An 18582-nucleotide genomic window follows, 5' to 3' on the forward strand; every position below is an offset into this window, starting at 1 on the left:
GCCGCAGTACCAAGCGTTCTCTGCTAGGTACTCCCATCGATATTTTAGTAATACGAGTAAATCATTTTTTTAATAAACCATTTTCGCATTACTTTTATAACAATTCAATAGTTTTATTATTTCCTATGGAATATCTTTTCAAATACCTACGGCGATCCTTCGCAAGTAGTCAAATAAACGCCACTCGAATACGGGTGATTACCGGAAATTTTGCCGTCACCAGGATACGGGTGTCGTGGCAGTCAACGTGTTAACCATTCCTTTGTCTTTTCTCATAGTCCCACCACGTACGTGTTGCGCAACCGTCCGTGGCCATGGCCAGGTACACCTTTTTTCCGCGTAATTATTTGACCGACACGTTGATAAGCCTGTCAGCACTTAGGCCTTCTCGCGACATTGTTTATGTTTCACCCGATATTTCTTAGGCCATTTGTCCACGATACTACAATATGTATAGTTGTGTTAACTTTTATTACTTAAAATACGCCGCATTGCATGTTCTTCCATAACAACACGTCGAATGCTGTACACTTATTGACAATTATTTATTGGCAGCTGTTCCCGTCATTACAATTTCCTCACACGTAGTCCAAAATTTGCTAATGAAACAAAAGTTTCAGATTACGTTGCTCGTATCTTCTCGTGTCTGTAGCGGAATTAATCTCCCGATACAACGAAGGCGAAATGCTTTACGTATCTTTTTCTATCTTCTCGTCGAAATAAAGACAAAAATAGAGGAGAACCAAGAGGAACAAATGTTGGAAAACACGGGTCCATCGGTATTCATAATGCGATTTCGCGTACGTGGTTGGAAGGATCAACGGAAATTTGTTTCGCTCTTGTTTCGCTAGCGTCGTGGACTCGTCGTCTCGTCGTATCATCGATGCTTCGCGGGATTTCGTCGTTCGTCGCTTAATTTTCCGTCAATTATCCGTTATGCCTATTTCTCGTACTTTCCTGAGAGACAACATTATAATAAATTCAACTGTCATTTGAAAATAAAATTAACTAAACTTCGATACTGCAAAAGAATAAAGTTACAATATAAAATGTTTATGTAGTATCGTGGAAAAGGGTCTAAGAAACATCAAGTTAACCATGAACAAGGTCGCGAGAGCCGAGGCGCCGTCGGGTCCGTCGATGTGTCGTCGGTCTTTCAATTGTATAGTTTTGTAGAAAAGGCCTACGTGACCTAAGAAAAGACAAACGGATGCTAGAACGACCAGAATGTGAGTTGAGAAGCGGCAATGTGTCTGTTGAGAAGTCAGAAAGAGTCAGTGGAGAAGCCGCAGAATGTGAGTGGAGAAGCCGGAGAGTATGAATAGGGAAGTTGAGAGCCGAGTATGATAATAAGACGTACGACGATATTGTAATCAGTTTTTTGTATTGAGTATTGCTCGTTAAACTAAACTTAACTCCAAATAAAACATCATTACTTGTCCTTACTCTAAGATCCATTTAAGTTACCATATTTACCAGGTATGTAAATATGAAACCGGAATTTTTGTATAGAAAATACACGTTTATTGTATGAAAATGATTAAAAATATTTTATTCGAAGTATTGTCCATCGCTAGCTATACATTTTTCCCACCTGTCTGGCAATTGGTGGATGCCACGCCAAAAAAACTGTCGCTCTTTCGAGGCAAACCGTCATCGAGCCATTTTCGTACATTTTCGTAAGAAGCGAAGTGCTGGTCAGAAAGTGCGTGTCCCATCGATGCAAATAAATAGTAATCGGACGGAGCCAAGTCTGGCGAGTAAGCCGCGTGCGAAAGTATTTCCCAACTGAACGCTTCGATCGTTTCCTTGACCGGTTTTGCTGTATGCGATGGTGCATTATCACGAAGCAAAATTACTTTGTGTTGCCTTTTTTGATATTCTGGTCGTTTTTCACGCAAAGCTCGATTCAAATCGATCATTTGTCGTCGGTAGCGCTCGGTATTAACGGTTTCGCCAGGTTTTAACAGCTCGGTGGTCTTTTTCGGTGGTCTTCCACGTTCTTCGTTCCTCGCGTCAAAATTGCCACTTCTGAATTTTTTAAACCACTCGAAGCACTCTGATTTACCAAGATCATGCTCACCGTAAGCTGCGACAAGCATTCGATGCGATTCTGCAGCAGTTTTCTTCAAATGGTAACGGAAAATCAATGCTGTCCGCAAATCGTAGTTTCCAGGCACAAAATTTGACATGTTCAACGCTATTACAAACTATGCTGTCGTATGAAACATGTATTGTTCCGAGTCGAAAATGTTTGTGAGATGTCAATAAAGACTTTTGGCATCAATGACGCAGTTTAGTGATAACTACATTATCAGCTAGGGCCATCTATAGGCAAATTCCGGTTTCATATTTACAGACCTGATATTTCCCTGGAAAAGCCAGCATTCCCTTCGAAATTGTAATATGCTCGACACTTAGAAGCAAAAGGGTAATTCGTTACGAATATTTTAGCCATCGGATCGTTTCATTCGCGGGAATAATAACAGTTGATGGAAGCGTTAGTTTAGCCATAGACTTAATCGCAGACGGTGAAACACATGATCTTAGCAACGTGTTAGCGAGCGTTTAAGTGACGCAACGAGGCTGTCGTGCTGGTACGCGATGTTTGCCAAGAACGTTTAATTGAGACTGCCGCAAGTGGACTCCGCGGCATGGCAAGTTCGTTAGAATTTCATTAGTAAGTTCAGACGTGGTGGAGTGATTCGCTTTGGAAGGGCCGTCTCCTGTACGTAGACACGTAGCCCCGTCTTCGTATTTACCACGTGTCCACCGTTTTCAACTGTCCCGCCATTTGCATGCGTGTAAGCTGTTAAACGCGTATACTAACGAAGACAGGGAGCGAAAGAGAGAGAGAGAGAGAGAGAGAGAGAAAGAAAAGAAAGGAGGACAGAACCGGGAGTAACCGTGTTACACGTGTTCTTAGTGGTCTCGCAGTAATTGTTCCCTTTGCACTGCTGCTTCAGCTGAAAGGCACGCGAGTGTTGCGAGCAGTCGAGTGAAGTGGCGAACAATATAATTGCTCTCGTTGGTCTATTAAGGATGTAAATGTGTGTATTAGAGGAAGAACGTAGCGTAGGTAATAATCGTTCGTCTTAAGGACTTTTTCTTTAGCGTTTCAATGGTTTAAAAGGAGAGGGTGGAGGAAGTGAGCTGTGAATGAAAGTACAGTTGAATGAATCGAAGAGGACAAAATATGACAAGTCGTAGCAGAAAAGCGATTTTTAAAATTCGATACACCGCCTACTGGATAATTCATACCACTGTTTTATTAAAAAGTATACAAATTATAGAAAAGTATGCAATAGCGTTATAAAATATCGTTTCCCAATGAAATCCCTTGAAAATAATAAATGACGAAGTGAGAATTTTTATTTGTTCAAGGGATAAACTCGTGGCTTATAATCCATATAATTCGTCGCGTTACAAGACGTTCTGGTAACTTGATCAATTATGCTAGCAGTATACTTGGTTCGCCGCGATGGCCCGCCACTGACAAACATACTAACAGGTTTACGCGTTTCCTTGATAGCTTTGTCGTATGGCTCGCTAGAATACGATGGGAATTTGTGGAAGCAACCAGAGTGATTTCCACCGGGTTTCTTTGGGAATGGAACGTAAAGAATACCGGGGCCTATTATTTTAGGCGCGTGATCAACCGGTCGTACGTAAGTAGGTCCAAAATCTTTGTCCTGGTAAGGATTCGGCGGAAAATGATCCAGTGGTGCACTGGCATTCAGAAATCGTCCCGGTTGCACTGTTGCGTTTAAAAGTAATTAGTGTAGGAAGGAAAATTAATTAATACAAAGTAATGAATCATTTTTTTCTTTTTGAACGCGCGTCGAACACGATGTAGTATTTTTAGAAAGCATCTTTATTCAGCGTGACACGCCACAGAGCGGCCGGTACATAATTAACCTACCAGGCTAATAATAATTAAGCGAGCGAAAATCACCGGTTTAGTTAATTCTGCGTGTTTGAAGACCTCTTTCTTTTCCTTTTAAATTAGTCTCGACAGAAGTTTGAAAGCTCGCATAGAGCACGGTAAAAGAGCGAGGAGAAAGAAAGTAGCCGTCTAAGCGTAGCTAGGTTTCATTTTCTTTCCTCTCTTACGACAAAAATGTAATTAGTTGCACCGGCTTGGGAAACAAAATGTTACCAAAAAGAGAAAAAAAAGCGAAAACGAGGGTGAACGTGGGTCTCCAATCTTCTTCCGCGTTAGAAGCTTTCTGTATATTACCTCGATAATATTGTCTGTCTTGTCTACCGCTGCCAGGGACGAGTAACGAACAAAAAATAAGAAATAAGAAGCGAGACCGACGTGGCAAATACAAAAATTAGAAGATACCTGACGCTGTAGCATATGCTCGTTCACCAACGTATTTGAACGCTTGCTTGAAAGTATCTGTTGTACGAAATTTTGAAATTTCATTTGCACCGTAATAAGTAGAGTGTGGATATTTATGCAAATTCGTAATTTTATGAATCCAATTTAAATAATGAAACCTAGATGGAAGTTTGTTTTACCCACTAAACGTCATAACCCATGTTACACTTTGGGTATTTCATATGTTTCTGCGAATCGAGTTCGTTTTATGCATTTTGCAACTTCCAAGTGTCTTATAAAACATCCATAAAATTCGCAATGTGGTAATAAAATACAACCATATTTTTTTCACATTTGTGTCAAACTGTACCAGTACAATCATGACGCAGATGTTTCGTTACAGTGTGCATGAATTTTCGAAATAGTCTATTACAAAATAAAATCCATTACCTACGCGTTCTTGCGGCGGGTCGTAAGGATCGTAGGAATACGATGGAAAGGGATTCAAACAAATGTTGGCGTATCCTGGACCACCGAGAGGATTGGGTTTAATCTTCACGTTCGGCAGTTCGGGTCTCCGTCCTCCCTTTTTACGTTCTTCTGACACAGTTCTGAAGTAAGTTACTTTCTCGAAACATCCATGATAATCGCCAGGCGTGGAATGTTTCTTGGTAGGAGAGGGTGGCAATAGAATTCCCCCGATTTTTGCCTTATCACGTTCCAACTGCGAAACGGTGGATGTATCAAGTTGGCTTCTTTAGCATTGTCGCTAGAACTGCAAAAGTAAGACTCCTCAAACTTCCATATTTAACGCGTGTCTTAATATCTCTTAAGTTTTAGTACAACTTTAAATTCCAACCGATAGAAAATTAACTTTGTGATTTGAGATTCTTCAATTTCGAATTTAAACGATATCTCGTTGCACTTTGTAATATTTCTCAATGATTTTAATATATTGGGTCGTCCGAAAAGTTTCTTTCGTTTTATAAGAAAATAATGGATGCACAACATTTTCCGTTTTGTATTATTTTATCGAATTACCTATGATCCATTTTGTTCTATCAAAATAAAGATCACGATATTCGACAGATTAGATGTCCTGTTTGTATAAAGATGAGTCGTTGTAAAAGACGTGTCTGTAAAAGAAAGACACTTCCGACAACCTAATAGTTTCAAATCTCGATTTACGATTCGGAGAATTGCGTAAGAAATTTTCGATTTTTCAATTTCAAAATGTGACTACAGATGCCAAACACGCGGAGAAAGACAACGCTGCCAGCGATGAATGAATTCGACCCAATTACATCGTGCGATTACCTGTTCTTTCGCTTCGATGCGCCACGGCTCGTGCAATGCCTCTCCATCAAAAATTCGCACGAATTTCTCCTCAAATAGATCAGTCGGTGGCCCCGCCAGCATTTGAGGTCCTTTTTCAATACCTTCGCGAAATTTCACAGGAATTCCCTGGTGCTTGTCGAAGGGTGCCGGGGATGGATCGTGGAAATACCCTTCGGAAAATAAAACAGAAGTATCAGCGAGTAAAGGAAGTTCTCATCCATCGACGAAGTATACTTTACCTATTCTATCGAGATCCGTTTTTCCAAATCGTTTGCCCAAAGGTTCCAATATGTATCTCCTTTTCTCCATTGTTGTATCCGATTTGATACTTTAACTTATTTTATTTCGTATCTGAAATACGAATAACCTGAAATTTTATCTGATCTGCGTATGATCCTGAGCGTCAATTGTCCGAACAAACAACAAATTCGTTGATAATTCAATTTTCAACATCGGAAGATATTTCTATGGGAGAGTTTTTGAAGAAAATGTCTTTTTTACCAGCATCGTTTTTAAATCATATTTCGCTTAGCCACTTACGAGTTGTTCTTCAAATATTTTGAAAAAGAAATCTTTCAACGTAATCTTAAAATCTTTAGGGTCCTTCGGACGTTGTTTCGTCGATTTTTCGGAAAATTGAAGCAAAACACGTTTTTCGGTAACTGTGCTTGATACATTCGGCACTTTTTCTCGCAGTCAATATTTTATTCATCGCGAAATACTAGATTTATGGAGCTATTGGCCCTAGAAGGATTCAAAGTTCAGCTTGTTTAAAACTGTTATCCTCTTTACCGACATATCGATCAATACAAAAAAGAAATGAAACAAGAGATCGTTCTATAAAACAATGACTATACCTTTAAATCAAACCAATAGAACTACTGACGATATACATAGCAAGTACATAAAATTGAAAGGTAAGAGCTAAGACGAATAGCAATGTGTTGTAAGTGAAATAAGCATAATATTTCAATTCGTTTCCTACGTACAAAGAACGCAAACACGGTCAGAGACGCGATCAAAGATATTATCGACACTTGTTTGTCTACTTTGTAGCATCAATAATCAAAGTATAACAAATTTGTCACGATAACGAAAAAATATTGAATCCAATATACAGGGTGGTTGGTAACTGGTGGTACAAGCGGAAAGGGGGTGATTCTACGCGAAAAAAGAAGTCGAAAATATAGAATAAAAATTTTTCCTTCGAGGCTTTGTTTTCGAGAAAATCGACTTTGAATTCTTGTTCGGTACGCGTGCGGTACGTTATAACGGATCTCACTGTAGATCGTTGTCTCGATGGAAAATTTTTTTTATGTTGGAATACAACGACATTAATCGCATACAGATGAGATGATTGATCGAACGGATTCTTCCCTTCGTTGCCCAGCGATATCCCCACTAGCGTGCGTTCGTGAGATGTACCGCACCGGCTAGCGCGTGCATGCTGTTTCGAGAATTCGGCGGGAGATGCGTAAGGATATGGATGGAACATTGGGCACGTCGAGAAGTTACTAGAAGGTTCTGTGGCACATGTGACGCCGCACAGACATCCACACAGGTTACACTCATTACTGCATAGAGAGTGGGGTTCGAAACCTTTTCAAGGGCCATGGGTCACTAAGCCAGTCACTTTGAGAATAACTAGCCCACAATCTACATTCCACAACACACTTATAATTCCTGTAATAATTGTTTAATAAATATCACATAATATTGTTTCAAACACAAACATTGTGTCTTCCACAGATTATTAATCTTAATTCCGAGATTAAATTTTAACATTTAAAAAAGAAAATGTTTGTTCTATATTTTCGGCTTATTTTTTCGCGTAGAATCACCCCCTTTCCGCGTGTACCACCAGTTACCAACCACCCTGTAGATCGTGTACAATGGCTCGACAAATTATTCGAACGCGTGCTACTAACACCCTAAGCGATAAAAATCGCAAACAAATTTTTCCAAGCCATCTTCCATCGATAAAGTATGATTTATTAAGTCTGTGAAACGGAAAAACTTTCGAATCTGGGATAAAACTTGGCTCGTATCGACTCGATTCTCGCTTGCTGACGTTCGACACATTTCGCGTGAATGAAAATCCTTTCGACGAACACCGATGTAATTGCAAATCCTCGCAATCCTTGGAAAATCTTCGCTCTGGTTTACAAGCAGTCACGGAATCGATGCTACTTCGTGACAGACATTCGTCGTTCTTGAGATTCCTCGGCTTCGAATAACTGAATAGGCAAGAAAACGTTTTCGCCACTGATGAAACGTTCCTAACCGGTCTCTTCACGGTAATGAGTTGTTCTTAATGAGTTGATGTTACCAGACGAGATGTTACCATTCGCAATGGTAATGGTGGAAACATTTCATTACCGCGTTGTTTGTGAGCACCGTTTATCTGCTTGCGCATGATTTATATACATAGACCAGACAGAGTGTACTTTCCAACCTACGATTCGCATAATTATTCAGGACAAGAGTTTTCGTTCATGGAAATGGAATAATCCTTCCACCAAGAACAAGCTGAATCGGTGGAATAAGTTTTGTTACCGTAAATCTTCTACCATTATCGACAACGTTAACTTTCAACTTCAAAATCGAAGTTTACGTTCGCGGATATTCACTTTTAGAAAAATTCCCATTAAATTGAAGTTGGACATCGTGAAACGGAAAGATTACATTTTTTCGACCTACAAATAACAACGACAATTTCCATTCGGTTGTTTAATCTTAAAATTAGCTCTTCTATAAAACTTTCCATTAGGTTGTCCGCAAAGTGTCTTTCTTTCGCAAGCGTGTTTTTGTTGGAATACAACGATATTAATCGCATACAGGTGAGGTGATTGATCGTACGGATTCTTCCCTTCGTTGTCCAGCGATATCCCCACTAGCGTGCGTTCGTGAGATGTACCGCGCTGCCTAGCACTTGCATGCTCTTTCGAGAATTCGGCGGAAGAAGCGTAAGGATATGGATGGAACATTCTCTATGGGCACGTCGAGAAGCTACTAGAAGGTTCTATGGCACATGTGACGCTACACAGACATCCACACAGGTTACACTCATTAGAGAGTGGGGTTCGAAACCTTCTCAAGGACCATGGGTCACTAAGTCAGTCAGTCTGTGAATAACTAGCCAACTGTCTACATTCCACAACACTTACTTACATTTACTGTAATAATTGTTTAATAAATATCACATTATATTATTTCAACACAAACATCGTGTCTTCCACAGATTATTAATCTTAATTCCAAGATTAAATTCTAACAGTTTTTTACAACAGTGCGAACGTGAAACCAAGTTTGTGAAACGTCGCGGTGTTTATCTCGACAGAACGAAATGGATCGTACGTAATTCGACAAAATACTATAAAACCAAAAACGTTGTGCGTCTATTATTTCCTCATAAAACGAAAGAAACTTTTCGGACAACCTGATATATTCAAAGGATAAACATTGTCTGCAAAATTCGGATTGATTATATTTACCATATTTTTCTCCTGTGACCTAAATAGCAATTTAAATGTAGCTTTACTTCGTGTTTGACTATCGCGCTATCGCAAATTCGCTGGCGGTAGTCGGTAGCAGACTGTACACAGACATTCGGCAAAAAGACGCTGTCTCGTCCCATGTTCCCCGACGATTTACAGTCCACTCGGTCTGGCCGCGTTCTCGCGCACGTGTACACGCTCTCAGACGTAACTAAGGTTACTGCGCTAAGTTGCAGGCAAACAGATGTAATGGCGAAGCTATGCCGGATAAAGCGGACGTGTGTTTACACGCGAGCCTGAAACATACGGACGTGCATTCGGATGTAGCGAAAATTAGCGCATTAAGCGCGAAATGGAGCACACTGAGTAAAATTCCGCGCACGGAATTTACAACCGAGCCAAAACACGCGCACGGTTGTTACGTTAAGTTTCGCAGACGAATTATTCGTTAACGAATATTCTAAAGCAGTGCCAGCCGAGGTTGCGTTATGAATCCGTAGAAACGTAAACTTTCCGCGTATAACGTCTCGCTTAAGTTTTTCTCAATCCACTTTCAAATTGTTGAAGCGGAGTCGAAGCGTTCATTCGTAAATTGCTGTTACGTAGAGCGAATGGTCCAACTTTATTGCTACGTTTCGTTGATCGTACAGCGGTACGTGTGTCGCGTACACGCAGTTTTCCGATTTAGGATGTTTGCGTAGTGTTGTAGACGAAAAGAAAGTAGTTTTTCAAATTAGCATATTTTCAAAGAAATACCTTGCATATTTCCCTGACTTTCTCCGAAACGACAATTTCATCGATCGCGCAAACATTCGCAACGTTCGAGATTTCGTCGAATCGTTAATCAAATATTCAATAGAAAATCTCACTGCAATTAGCTGCGATCATGAAAATATAAATTTACGTAAACATTCGCAGTCTACTGATCTCTAGTGTTATAATACAAACTTCGTCGTATTTGTTAGAAGTGTTGGTTTATTAAAGAGACGGATGACAAAATTGTAACAGTCGGTGCATATTAAAATCACTTTAAATACAAGTACAGAGATAGCGTACGCCGGTCGTTATCACCGCTCGCTCGATGCTACTGTTCAACTTTACGCTCGCTATTCTACTGTATGACTCGCTACAATGATTATTCTAGAGTTCACGTTCGTCTATTCGTATCGACCGGTGGTATTAACTCCTGGTATTAATAGTCAAATTGTGATGAAATATTCTTCAAAATTGGAACATGGCGAAACCGCAGAACCCAGCCGAATCGAACCGAAACGAAACGAAATCCTTTGAAACGTCGTTAACTATAAAGCGCATCACGATGCCGTGGCCGTAGGTTCGCGATAAAGTTCGCGGAAGCGGGGAACTCCATTATCCCGAGAGGCGACAATACAACTTTCCTTTTCAACGTAGCTGCAGATCGTTCCCGGAGCGAATCTCTCGGAGGATCGGTCGCTCGACCGCGGAATCGGGTACGCGTCGTACCGGCAATTTCCTGCACCCTATCTGCCGCCATATTTTCATGGGATCCGGCTGCAGTCGGCTCGCGGAACCGGAGCGACAACGGCTGCGATAATAACTAAACTTTCGATTGCCGGGGCGAACCATTAAGATAAGACGAGGCAAAAGGGAACGACGCCCAGCTTTAAGGAGACCAACGGAAGACGAACAGAGTGTGGGAGAGAAAGCGAGATAGAGAGAGAAAGAAAGAGAGAGAAAGAGAGAGAGAGCGACTCTCGAGTTGGAAATCGGTGGATGGCGGAAGATGAGAGGAGAGTCGGGTGAGATCGGAAAAGAAGGTGTCGGAAAAAGGAAGCGGAATGGAGACGGTCTCTCCTGAAAGGAAGCCGAGTTACCGGAGAGGGAGGAAAAGGAGAAAAGGACACGGATATATATCTGCCTTTCGAGAGATCGATTAAGATTAAACGCCTAGTTGCCGGGCTTAAGTCCCGGATACAATAGGGAAGCTGAGATTGGGTTTCACGGATTGAAATCAAGGACGTGGTCGTTTAATTTGCAAATGGAAAGGATCGCGGCCACTCTGTCGTTTCTTTTAAGGTGGTTCTCAGAGGGATAAGGTCTGACAGGTGACGCTCCGGTCAAGGAATATTGCCGCGTTGCTGCGGTCCAACTTGCTCCACCTTGGAACACGGAACGAGTTCCAGGCAACTATAGTACTTCGTACGAACTCGGAAGAGTCGGTTTCCGATTGATGTCGGGATGTCCGAAGCGGACGAGTGTGTTTTGTACATTGATACGATGGTTCAAAGACGGTAATTAGAAGTTTGAGAAAATATATTCGGCAGAAAATGTAAAGTATGTGTCCATAAGTAGAGGAAAGAAACATTACAAACGTTATTTTTTAAATTGACTTTGCTATTTACTGTTATACGTGTCACTTCCTCAGGGTAAATGGATATACATCGTCTGCTTGCTATTATTAGCTAGTATCAGAAAGTAATAATAAAGAATTAATTGCCTTGGCATCAGAAAATAAAACGAATATTCGAATAATCCCGATCATACAGCATCCGAGCAACGATCGGCATCCCAGCTGCGAGGATTACAGCGAAAATCGCGAGATAAATGCGTCAAATGTAGGTTACACCTTGACTGCGGATTTTTCTGCATTTATAGGAAGTTGAAAGATGTAAAAATACGTAGAATGCCCCAAGTACAGTACTTGTTATAATATTTAGTAAAAAATATGATTTTCTACCCGGGTTCCATATTTTTAAATATACCTCGTATCTCGTCGACTTTTTCATAAAAGCGTCGTGAAATCATTTGGGCGACTTTGTGAAAAAAGAATTATTAGGTGCCTGGACTTGCACGAACGCGATTAGGAGGCAATTAGTTTGCTCGGGCGCAGTGGAATCGTCAAGCGGAGGCGAGGGCTGAAAATCATTTTCTGTGCCGTGAATCCGTGTGAGTCGTGCAAAAAATGACTAGAAACGCGAGGATCCAGAAAAGATTAATGCGTTAACGAGAGTTTCGGGTCATCCCCTTTATCTGGTGGCCGGCTACACCGGAAGATAAGTAATTTAAAAGTCCCGAACGCGTAGATACTGTTTGCCCTTCCCCATTCTCGATATTCAGCTCATTTTTTATTCGTTTCTTTCTCGCTGCCCCTCCTACTCTCTTCTTCCTTTTTTATTTTTTTTTTTTTTTGTACTTATTACAATGTCAAACGAGTAATCTCTCCCGTGACCCGATTCTTGCCACGAGCGTGATCGAAGAAATCAAGTTTCGAATTAAGAAATTTTTACGTTTCATTAACGATGACGATAATCTATAGAGTAACAAGCACCTAAGCCATTATTGTAATTATTTCACCATATTTGTAATTATTTTAGAATAAAGAGTAACGGGGAGACAAATATCGCGAAACTTGTAATAATTAACGCTTTCGCGCCTTAAGAGAAAACCAGAGACTGTTCGTTGTGGCTAGATAATATTCATCTTGACAAACGTCAAAATAACTATAAAAAGGCTAAGGATGATTAGAATGAAAAATGACTTGAATGTATGTAGGATGGTGTGACGTCAGGGAAGGACGTGGCGTGAGGGGTAACTGTTTATAAACGTTGTCAAGATATGTTAATGTTGACAAGGAGTGTTGTGAGCGTTACCAAGGTTCGTTAAGAGAAAAATGAGCGTGGAAAGTGCTGTCAGAGTTGAATTTATCGTGGTCGTGTGAAGTTCCTTGTGTTGTTGTGTCGTAGAATTAATGAGAAACGAATACGCGAAACGCGGTATTATATTCGATTTCGTGTGAGTGCAACGATATTGTATTTATCATACTGTTTTCTATTAACTTATAATATAACATTCCTACATGTATTAGTACGATAATAAGAATTATACCGGAGACTTGCGAAGAGGTAGAATTCTTTATTCGGATTTTTCCTCCAATGGCAAATTATTTCGAAAACGATCGATGACGCAACGTGTGCGTCATTAGACGCAGAAGTATCAATATCGATGTGATCTGTTAACGATGATCCGACAATGTGCTCGAAGTTAGAGGAAACGAGTCTTTGTCGGCATTTACAATTCTAATTACGACGTTTCTCTGATTTCATTTCGTGTCTATGATGGAACTCGAGCAAAACCGTGCAACCAATACGAAAAAAGATCGATGCGATTAGATTTGTGTCGCGTATCGAGCTTTCCAAATGGTCGTTAATTCCGCGTTAGTTCCCTGTTTTTCGCGACCGTGTGCCATTCGTTTCACCCCATGGCGAGTGCACCCGTGGATAATCAAGAAGTTTGTCACGAACGCGACCTCTTTGATATATGCGTTCATCGCAGGATAACGAAATTAAGGAAGCGTAGTTCGATCCTTGCTATCGGTCTCTGGGAACATACCTTGGCCTGATTCGATCTCATTAGTTCGAAAGGAAGAACGTCGCGGAGAAGGAGGGGGATTCCCTGGAGAATACCGAAACGCTGCTTCCAACACGACCTGACAAAAAATGAACGGAGGTTGTCTCTGTTTTTCCAGTCAGATTTTCAGGAGAGATTTCTCGATGCCGATCGTTTTCCCTCGTGTTCGTTTGACAACTCATTTCTTTTGTGTCCAATTTCGTTGTACTTCGATGTGACGCAGAAATTTAGTGACTGTTTATGGAACCGAGGATTTTTAACGAACACTGTTATTTATTATTTGGTTACGGATTTTTATACGTATACATATTTCTATAAATACAAGCAAAGAAATATACCAAAAATCGCTGAAATATTTCGAATTTGAAAAACACCGAAATTTGTTTCGCTCGTTAGAAATTACAGGGAATATTCTACGTTAAGTATCTTTGCGCATTGTAAGCATTTTGTGCATTTTTGTACTTTTAAGGTTCGCATAAAACTATCAGGTATACGTATTTATCGATGGAGAGAAAGAAATGGAAGGAAAGCAAAATGTTAAAGATAAGTAAAGTTAGATTATCGTTAAGTCATTTAAAATTATTTACAATGAAATAATCGTCATATAACGTCGAATTTTTAATCATGATTTCCAGAAACAGTGTGCAAGGTATTCCAAGATATTAGATTTTAGCTAATTGGTCTGAATCTTCGTATACGTATAATTCTATTTATTTTAAAAGAATCCTGCTGAAACTGGTATTTGGAATTAACTCGGTGGCAAATTCTGTCTGCATTAGAAGGCTGAGTACACCAGCAAAGAATTTTCTTTAGTTACTTAAGCAACTTTGCCGGGTTTCTCGTGTAACGGTTTTCCCTAAGAACAGTTTCCCAAGGAAGCTTAAAGTTTCGTTGAGCATCGTGAGTTTAACCGGAACAAAAACATTTCTGTTCGTCGGTAAAGCCACCCGGGCCACCCTTAAACGGTCGAAACGACTTCAATCATAATACGGTATCGCGACCCGCAATAAAAAATTTCATTAGCAAAGTAATTAATTAAACGAATGTCAAACGCGGCGATACTACCGATCATAACGTGCTCCTTTACCGGATTTTGCGTAACAACGCCGAATGTTATATCCGCGACCATGAAAATTTAATTCACAAATACGCCATCATCTGCAGTTTTCTTTCGCGTCGATCCTGTACGATCATTTACGATATAATCAATATATTATTGAAAAGATGCGAGCGTGTATGAATAGAACAAGATGGGATATAATATAGAATAATATACAGGGTGGTTGGTAACTGGAGGTACAAGTGGAAAGGGGGTAATTCTACGTGAAAAAAGAAGTCGAAAATATAGAATAAAAATTTTTCGTTCGAGGCTTTGTTTCCGAGAAAATCGACTTTGAATTTTCGCTCGGTACGCGTGCACTTTATCGCGTCTCGTTATAACGGATCACACTGTAGATCGTTGTCTCGATGGATATTATCGCAGTTTAAGTTTGTTTTTGCCGTAACGGAAAATTAGGAATACATAATGAAATAATACGAAGTAATCATAAAGTTTATTATTACACAAATTGCTGAAAATGTTGCCCATTCTGCCGAACACGTACTTCTGCTCTTCTAATTAAATTTCTATGAACGCTTTCTAACGTATTCGATCGTTTTAAAGTATGAAAAGCTACAATGATCTTTTCTTTCAATTGCTCGCAACTTGCGATTTCTTCAGAATAGACAATTGATTTAATATGGCTCCATAAATAAAAGTCAAGCGGAGTTAAGTCAGGAGAGCGTGGTGGCCAAGCTATTGTTCCAGCACGACCAACCCAGCCTTGGTAATGTTGGTTTAAAAAATCTCTCGCATGACGATTAAAATGTGGCGGTGCACCGTCTTGTTGAAAAATTAAACTTCCTCTAGTTCTCGACGGTACATCTTCTAATAATTCCGGTAGTTTGTTTTGTAAGAAATCGAAATATGCTGCTGACGTTACATTCAATCGAGACAACGATCTACAGTGAGGTCCGTTATAACGAGACGCGATAAAGTGGATGCGTACCGAGCGAAAATTTAAAGTCGATTTTCTCGAAAACAAAGCCTCAAATGAAAAATTTTTATTCTATATTTTCGACTTCTTTTTTCGCGCAGAATCACCCCCTTTCCGCTTGTACTACCAGTTACCAACCACCCTGTATAAAGAAATATAAACTAATAGATAAAGATGAACAATAAGAACTATAGTATATGTTCCCTGTGAAAAATATATTTTTTTTTTATTTGGTAGACTTTTTACGATCAATTCTCATTGAGAATTATAAGTAAATTATTTTGGCGTGATACTGTAACTTGGATCAGAAGAGTTTATAGTACGTTTGATTCCAGTTGAATCTAATGCTTAAATCTAAAGGGTCATTTTAGTCTGCGGATCTGATCCGTCGTGTCAAGTAATATGAAAAATAATAATTCCTGAAAAAATTGTGATCGTATTTTTGAATTTAAACATGGAATTTTAGCGCATCGAACGGTCAGTGTTGATTCGATTAAGCTTTTCATTGGCGAAAGTTCTCGCTGTAATTACTTCGAAAGGAATTTAATAACTGTAGTTCATTGTGATGTTAATGTTCAATGAGTATCGGTGTAGTTGCCGGGAAACAATTCCTGCAAGTTTGGTCGAATTTCAGATTATAATTATATTTGTTCGTTATAACGCTTGTTCGAGAGAATCCGATGGTATCGAACAGGGTCCGAAATCGATAAATAGATACGTAATTAATTTGTTTCTGAAAAATGCGGTCTTATTGGACGACGTAAGGAAACTATTTATGTTGTTTCGTTACTTGGAACTATTTTCCTGGTGCATCGGAGTTATACTTATGTAATCAAAGTTTGTTTATTTAACATTAATCCAAATTTTATCAGTTTCATTTACGTCGTTCAAACGAGCCTCTTAGAAGCCAAATTGATCAACTTCCTCCTTTTATCAATTTCTTAATTTCATTATTTGACTATACGATTAAAAAGTTTAAGAAACAGATGATTTATTTCCTCAAGTTCATCCATCGCAAGAACACAGCGTAAATAATGGTAAATTCTGATGTGAATTTAAAAAGACAATATTTGTAATATCATCGTTGTTCCTTATTTTTCGATTCATAAAGTTGATCAATGTGGCTGGCTGTAACTCACTTTGATATTCCTTTCGTGTTTTACCCGACAGAATATAATTTGAAATATCAGTGTTATTTACTTTGAAAAATTATCGAGAAGTTTTAATCTGAGACGAAATTAATGTTCTATTCCTATTTCATTTGTTCCGTTTGCACAGGATGTGCAGCAGCTAGTAATCGTTTGCGTTAAAATCATCGTCCACTCTACATTGAGAATTTCATTACAGAAGAGATATATACGTCATTGTGCTTCATGAGTGGTTGGAACAATTTACATTTCGGTACCTTCATAAATTATTCTAGCACAAATATCGCATGACTTGATGCGTTCTACATAATTTGTACATTTAGTAGTTAGAATAATATAAACATTTTGAATAAATCTACTTATAGCTTGTGTTAATACGCATAATCGATATTATATCTACGAATTACGCGTAGCGGTGCATTCGCTAAAAAAGAAATTCAATGGTAAAATAATCGAATTGAAAGTTTCAGGCTATTTTTTCAAATTCTACGACCAGACCGTCGCCTATGCATCGAATGTTTACGATCCACTTGGCGCATTGAACATCGCCTGCTCGTTTATTTTCCTTTCAAAGAAAAATGCTCGAGTGCGGTCCCTCTTTTGTTCCGACGATAAAGATCGTTTGTTCGTGCACTCATAAACCAAGAGAACAATAATTTTATCAAGGCGCACAGTTATGTTTCTTACCGTGAAGGGTTTGATCCGTAAAATTGTCGCGTTATTGCTCGTAAACGCTACGAACTGACCGTGAAATAAAATATTCTCGCGTGCTCTGTAATCAAAAGTTTCATGCGTCGGCTTCGTTATAAAAATTTGACGACCTGTCCACTCCGAAAGCCGCGTAACAATTGGATAAAAGGTAACGTCCATTAGATTTTCACTGTTTAATTCCAGGATAAAAATCATCGATTCAAGTTCCTTGAAACTTTTTAATCTTCGAAATGTTCCATTTCTGATTCACGGGGGAAGTGTAATTTTTTATTCTCCAAGTTCTGAAAGCTTTGGAGAAGTTTTAATTAGATAAATTATATATTTTTAACTCAAACAACACTTTTAGAGGGAACAACTCAATTAGTACACTATCCGGGAATAATTAATTCCCCCTAGGTTATTCTTTTGTACACTACGCGATGATAATGAATTTTGTTCCTTCGTTCTTTTCCTACGCTGTATTAGATTAATAAACCTCGCGGAGGAAAGTAATTGAAAAATTATTAATTGCGGTAAACTCTAGAGGGAAAAATCGAAGACAGTGTTTCCAACAAACTACCCTGTAACTTTTAAATTTCAAAATGTTTTACATAACGCGCATAATACGCTGTTACGTATCAAGGTTTTCTATGTCGAATGTTCAAATATTTCCACTGTACGCGTTCAAACAATGTGAATGGTTTTATGACAAAGAACATTGGCACGATGGCAATGAACGGGTTGAACGACCACGGCAAGACATTTCTGCTTCGTTAATTCGAAACTGGGAGAAGTCAGCTCGACGACGACGTAAAGCCGATCGATCTTTGCCAGCAGCTTCCTTGAAGAGGATGTTGTTCGATGGTCGAAGCAACCGCACAAACAGATCGCCAGAAAGGCGATGGTTAAGCATCGGACGAGATACGTAGCCCGGTTGCCCATGTCGTAGGAGCGGCACGCGTCCCAGGACCAATGGGAGAAGCCACAGAACTGCAGAATTATCGATGCCGCGGTGGCATTGCGGCGCTGTGTCCATTAATTCGACGTTAGCCTAAGGGGCTTTAAATAATTAATCCCGCGGCCCACCTGCCGCGATTAAACGATGCAATTAAACCGACCCGTGGGTTTACTTAACCGAAGATTGCCGACCTTCCGGCCGC

At 39.6% G+C, this 18582-nt stretch overlaps 1 protein-coding gene and 1 long non-coding RNA gene across 2 annotated transcripts in view; one reads left to right on the plus strand and one right to left on the minus strand.

Moving 5' to 3' along the window:
- LOC138178063 (uncharacterized) overlaps positions 1-18582 on the plus strand; it is a 272249-nt gene that overhangs the window by 227194 nt on the left and 26473 nt on the right. The window lies entirely within an intron of this gene.
- On the minus strand, positions 3372-5974 carry LOC138177983 (cilia-and flagella-associated protein 96). The gene is made up of 4 exons (XM_069109378.1): positions 5905-5974; positions 5645-5835; positions 4778-5051; positions 3372-3757 (listed from the first exon to the last, which is right to left on the minus strand). Exons 1-4 carry the CDS (start codon positions 5972-5974, stop codon positions 3372-3374), a joined length of 921 nt encoding a protein of 306 aa, XP_068965479.1.

The sequence above is a fragment of the Bombus flavifrons genome, chromosome 3, assembly GCF_040668555.2.
Source record: "Bombus flavifrons isolate JBK064 chromosome 3, iyBomFlav1_principal, whole genome shotgun sequence".
In the NCBI taxonomy this organism is placed as follows: Eukaryota; Metazoa; Arthropoda; class Insecta; order Hymenoptera; family Apidae; genus Bombus; species Bombus flavifrons.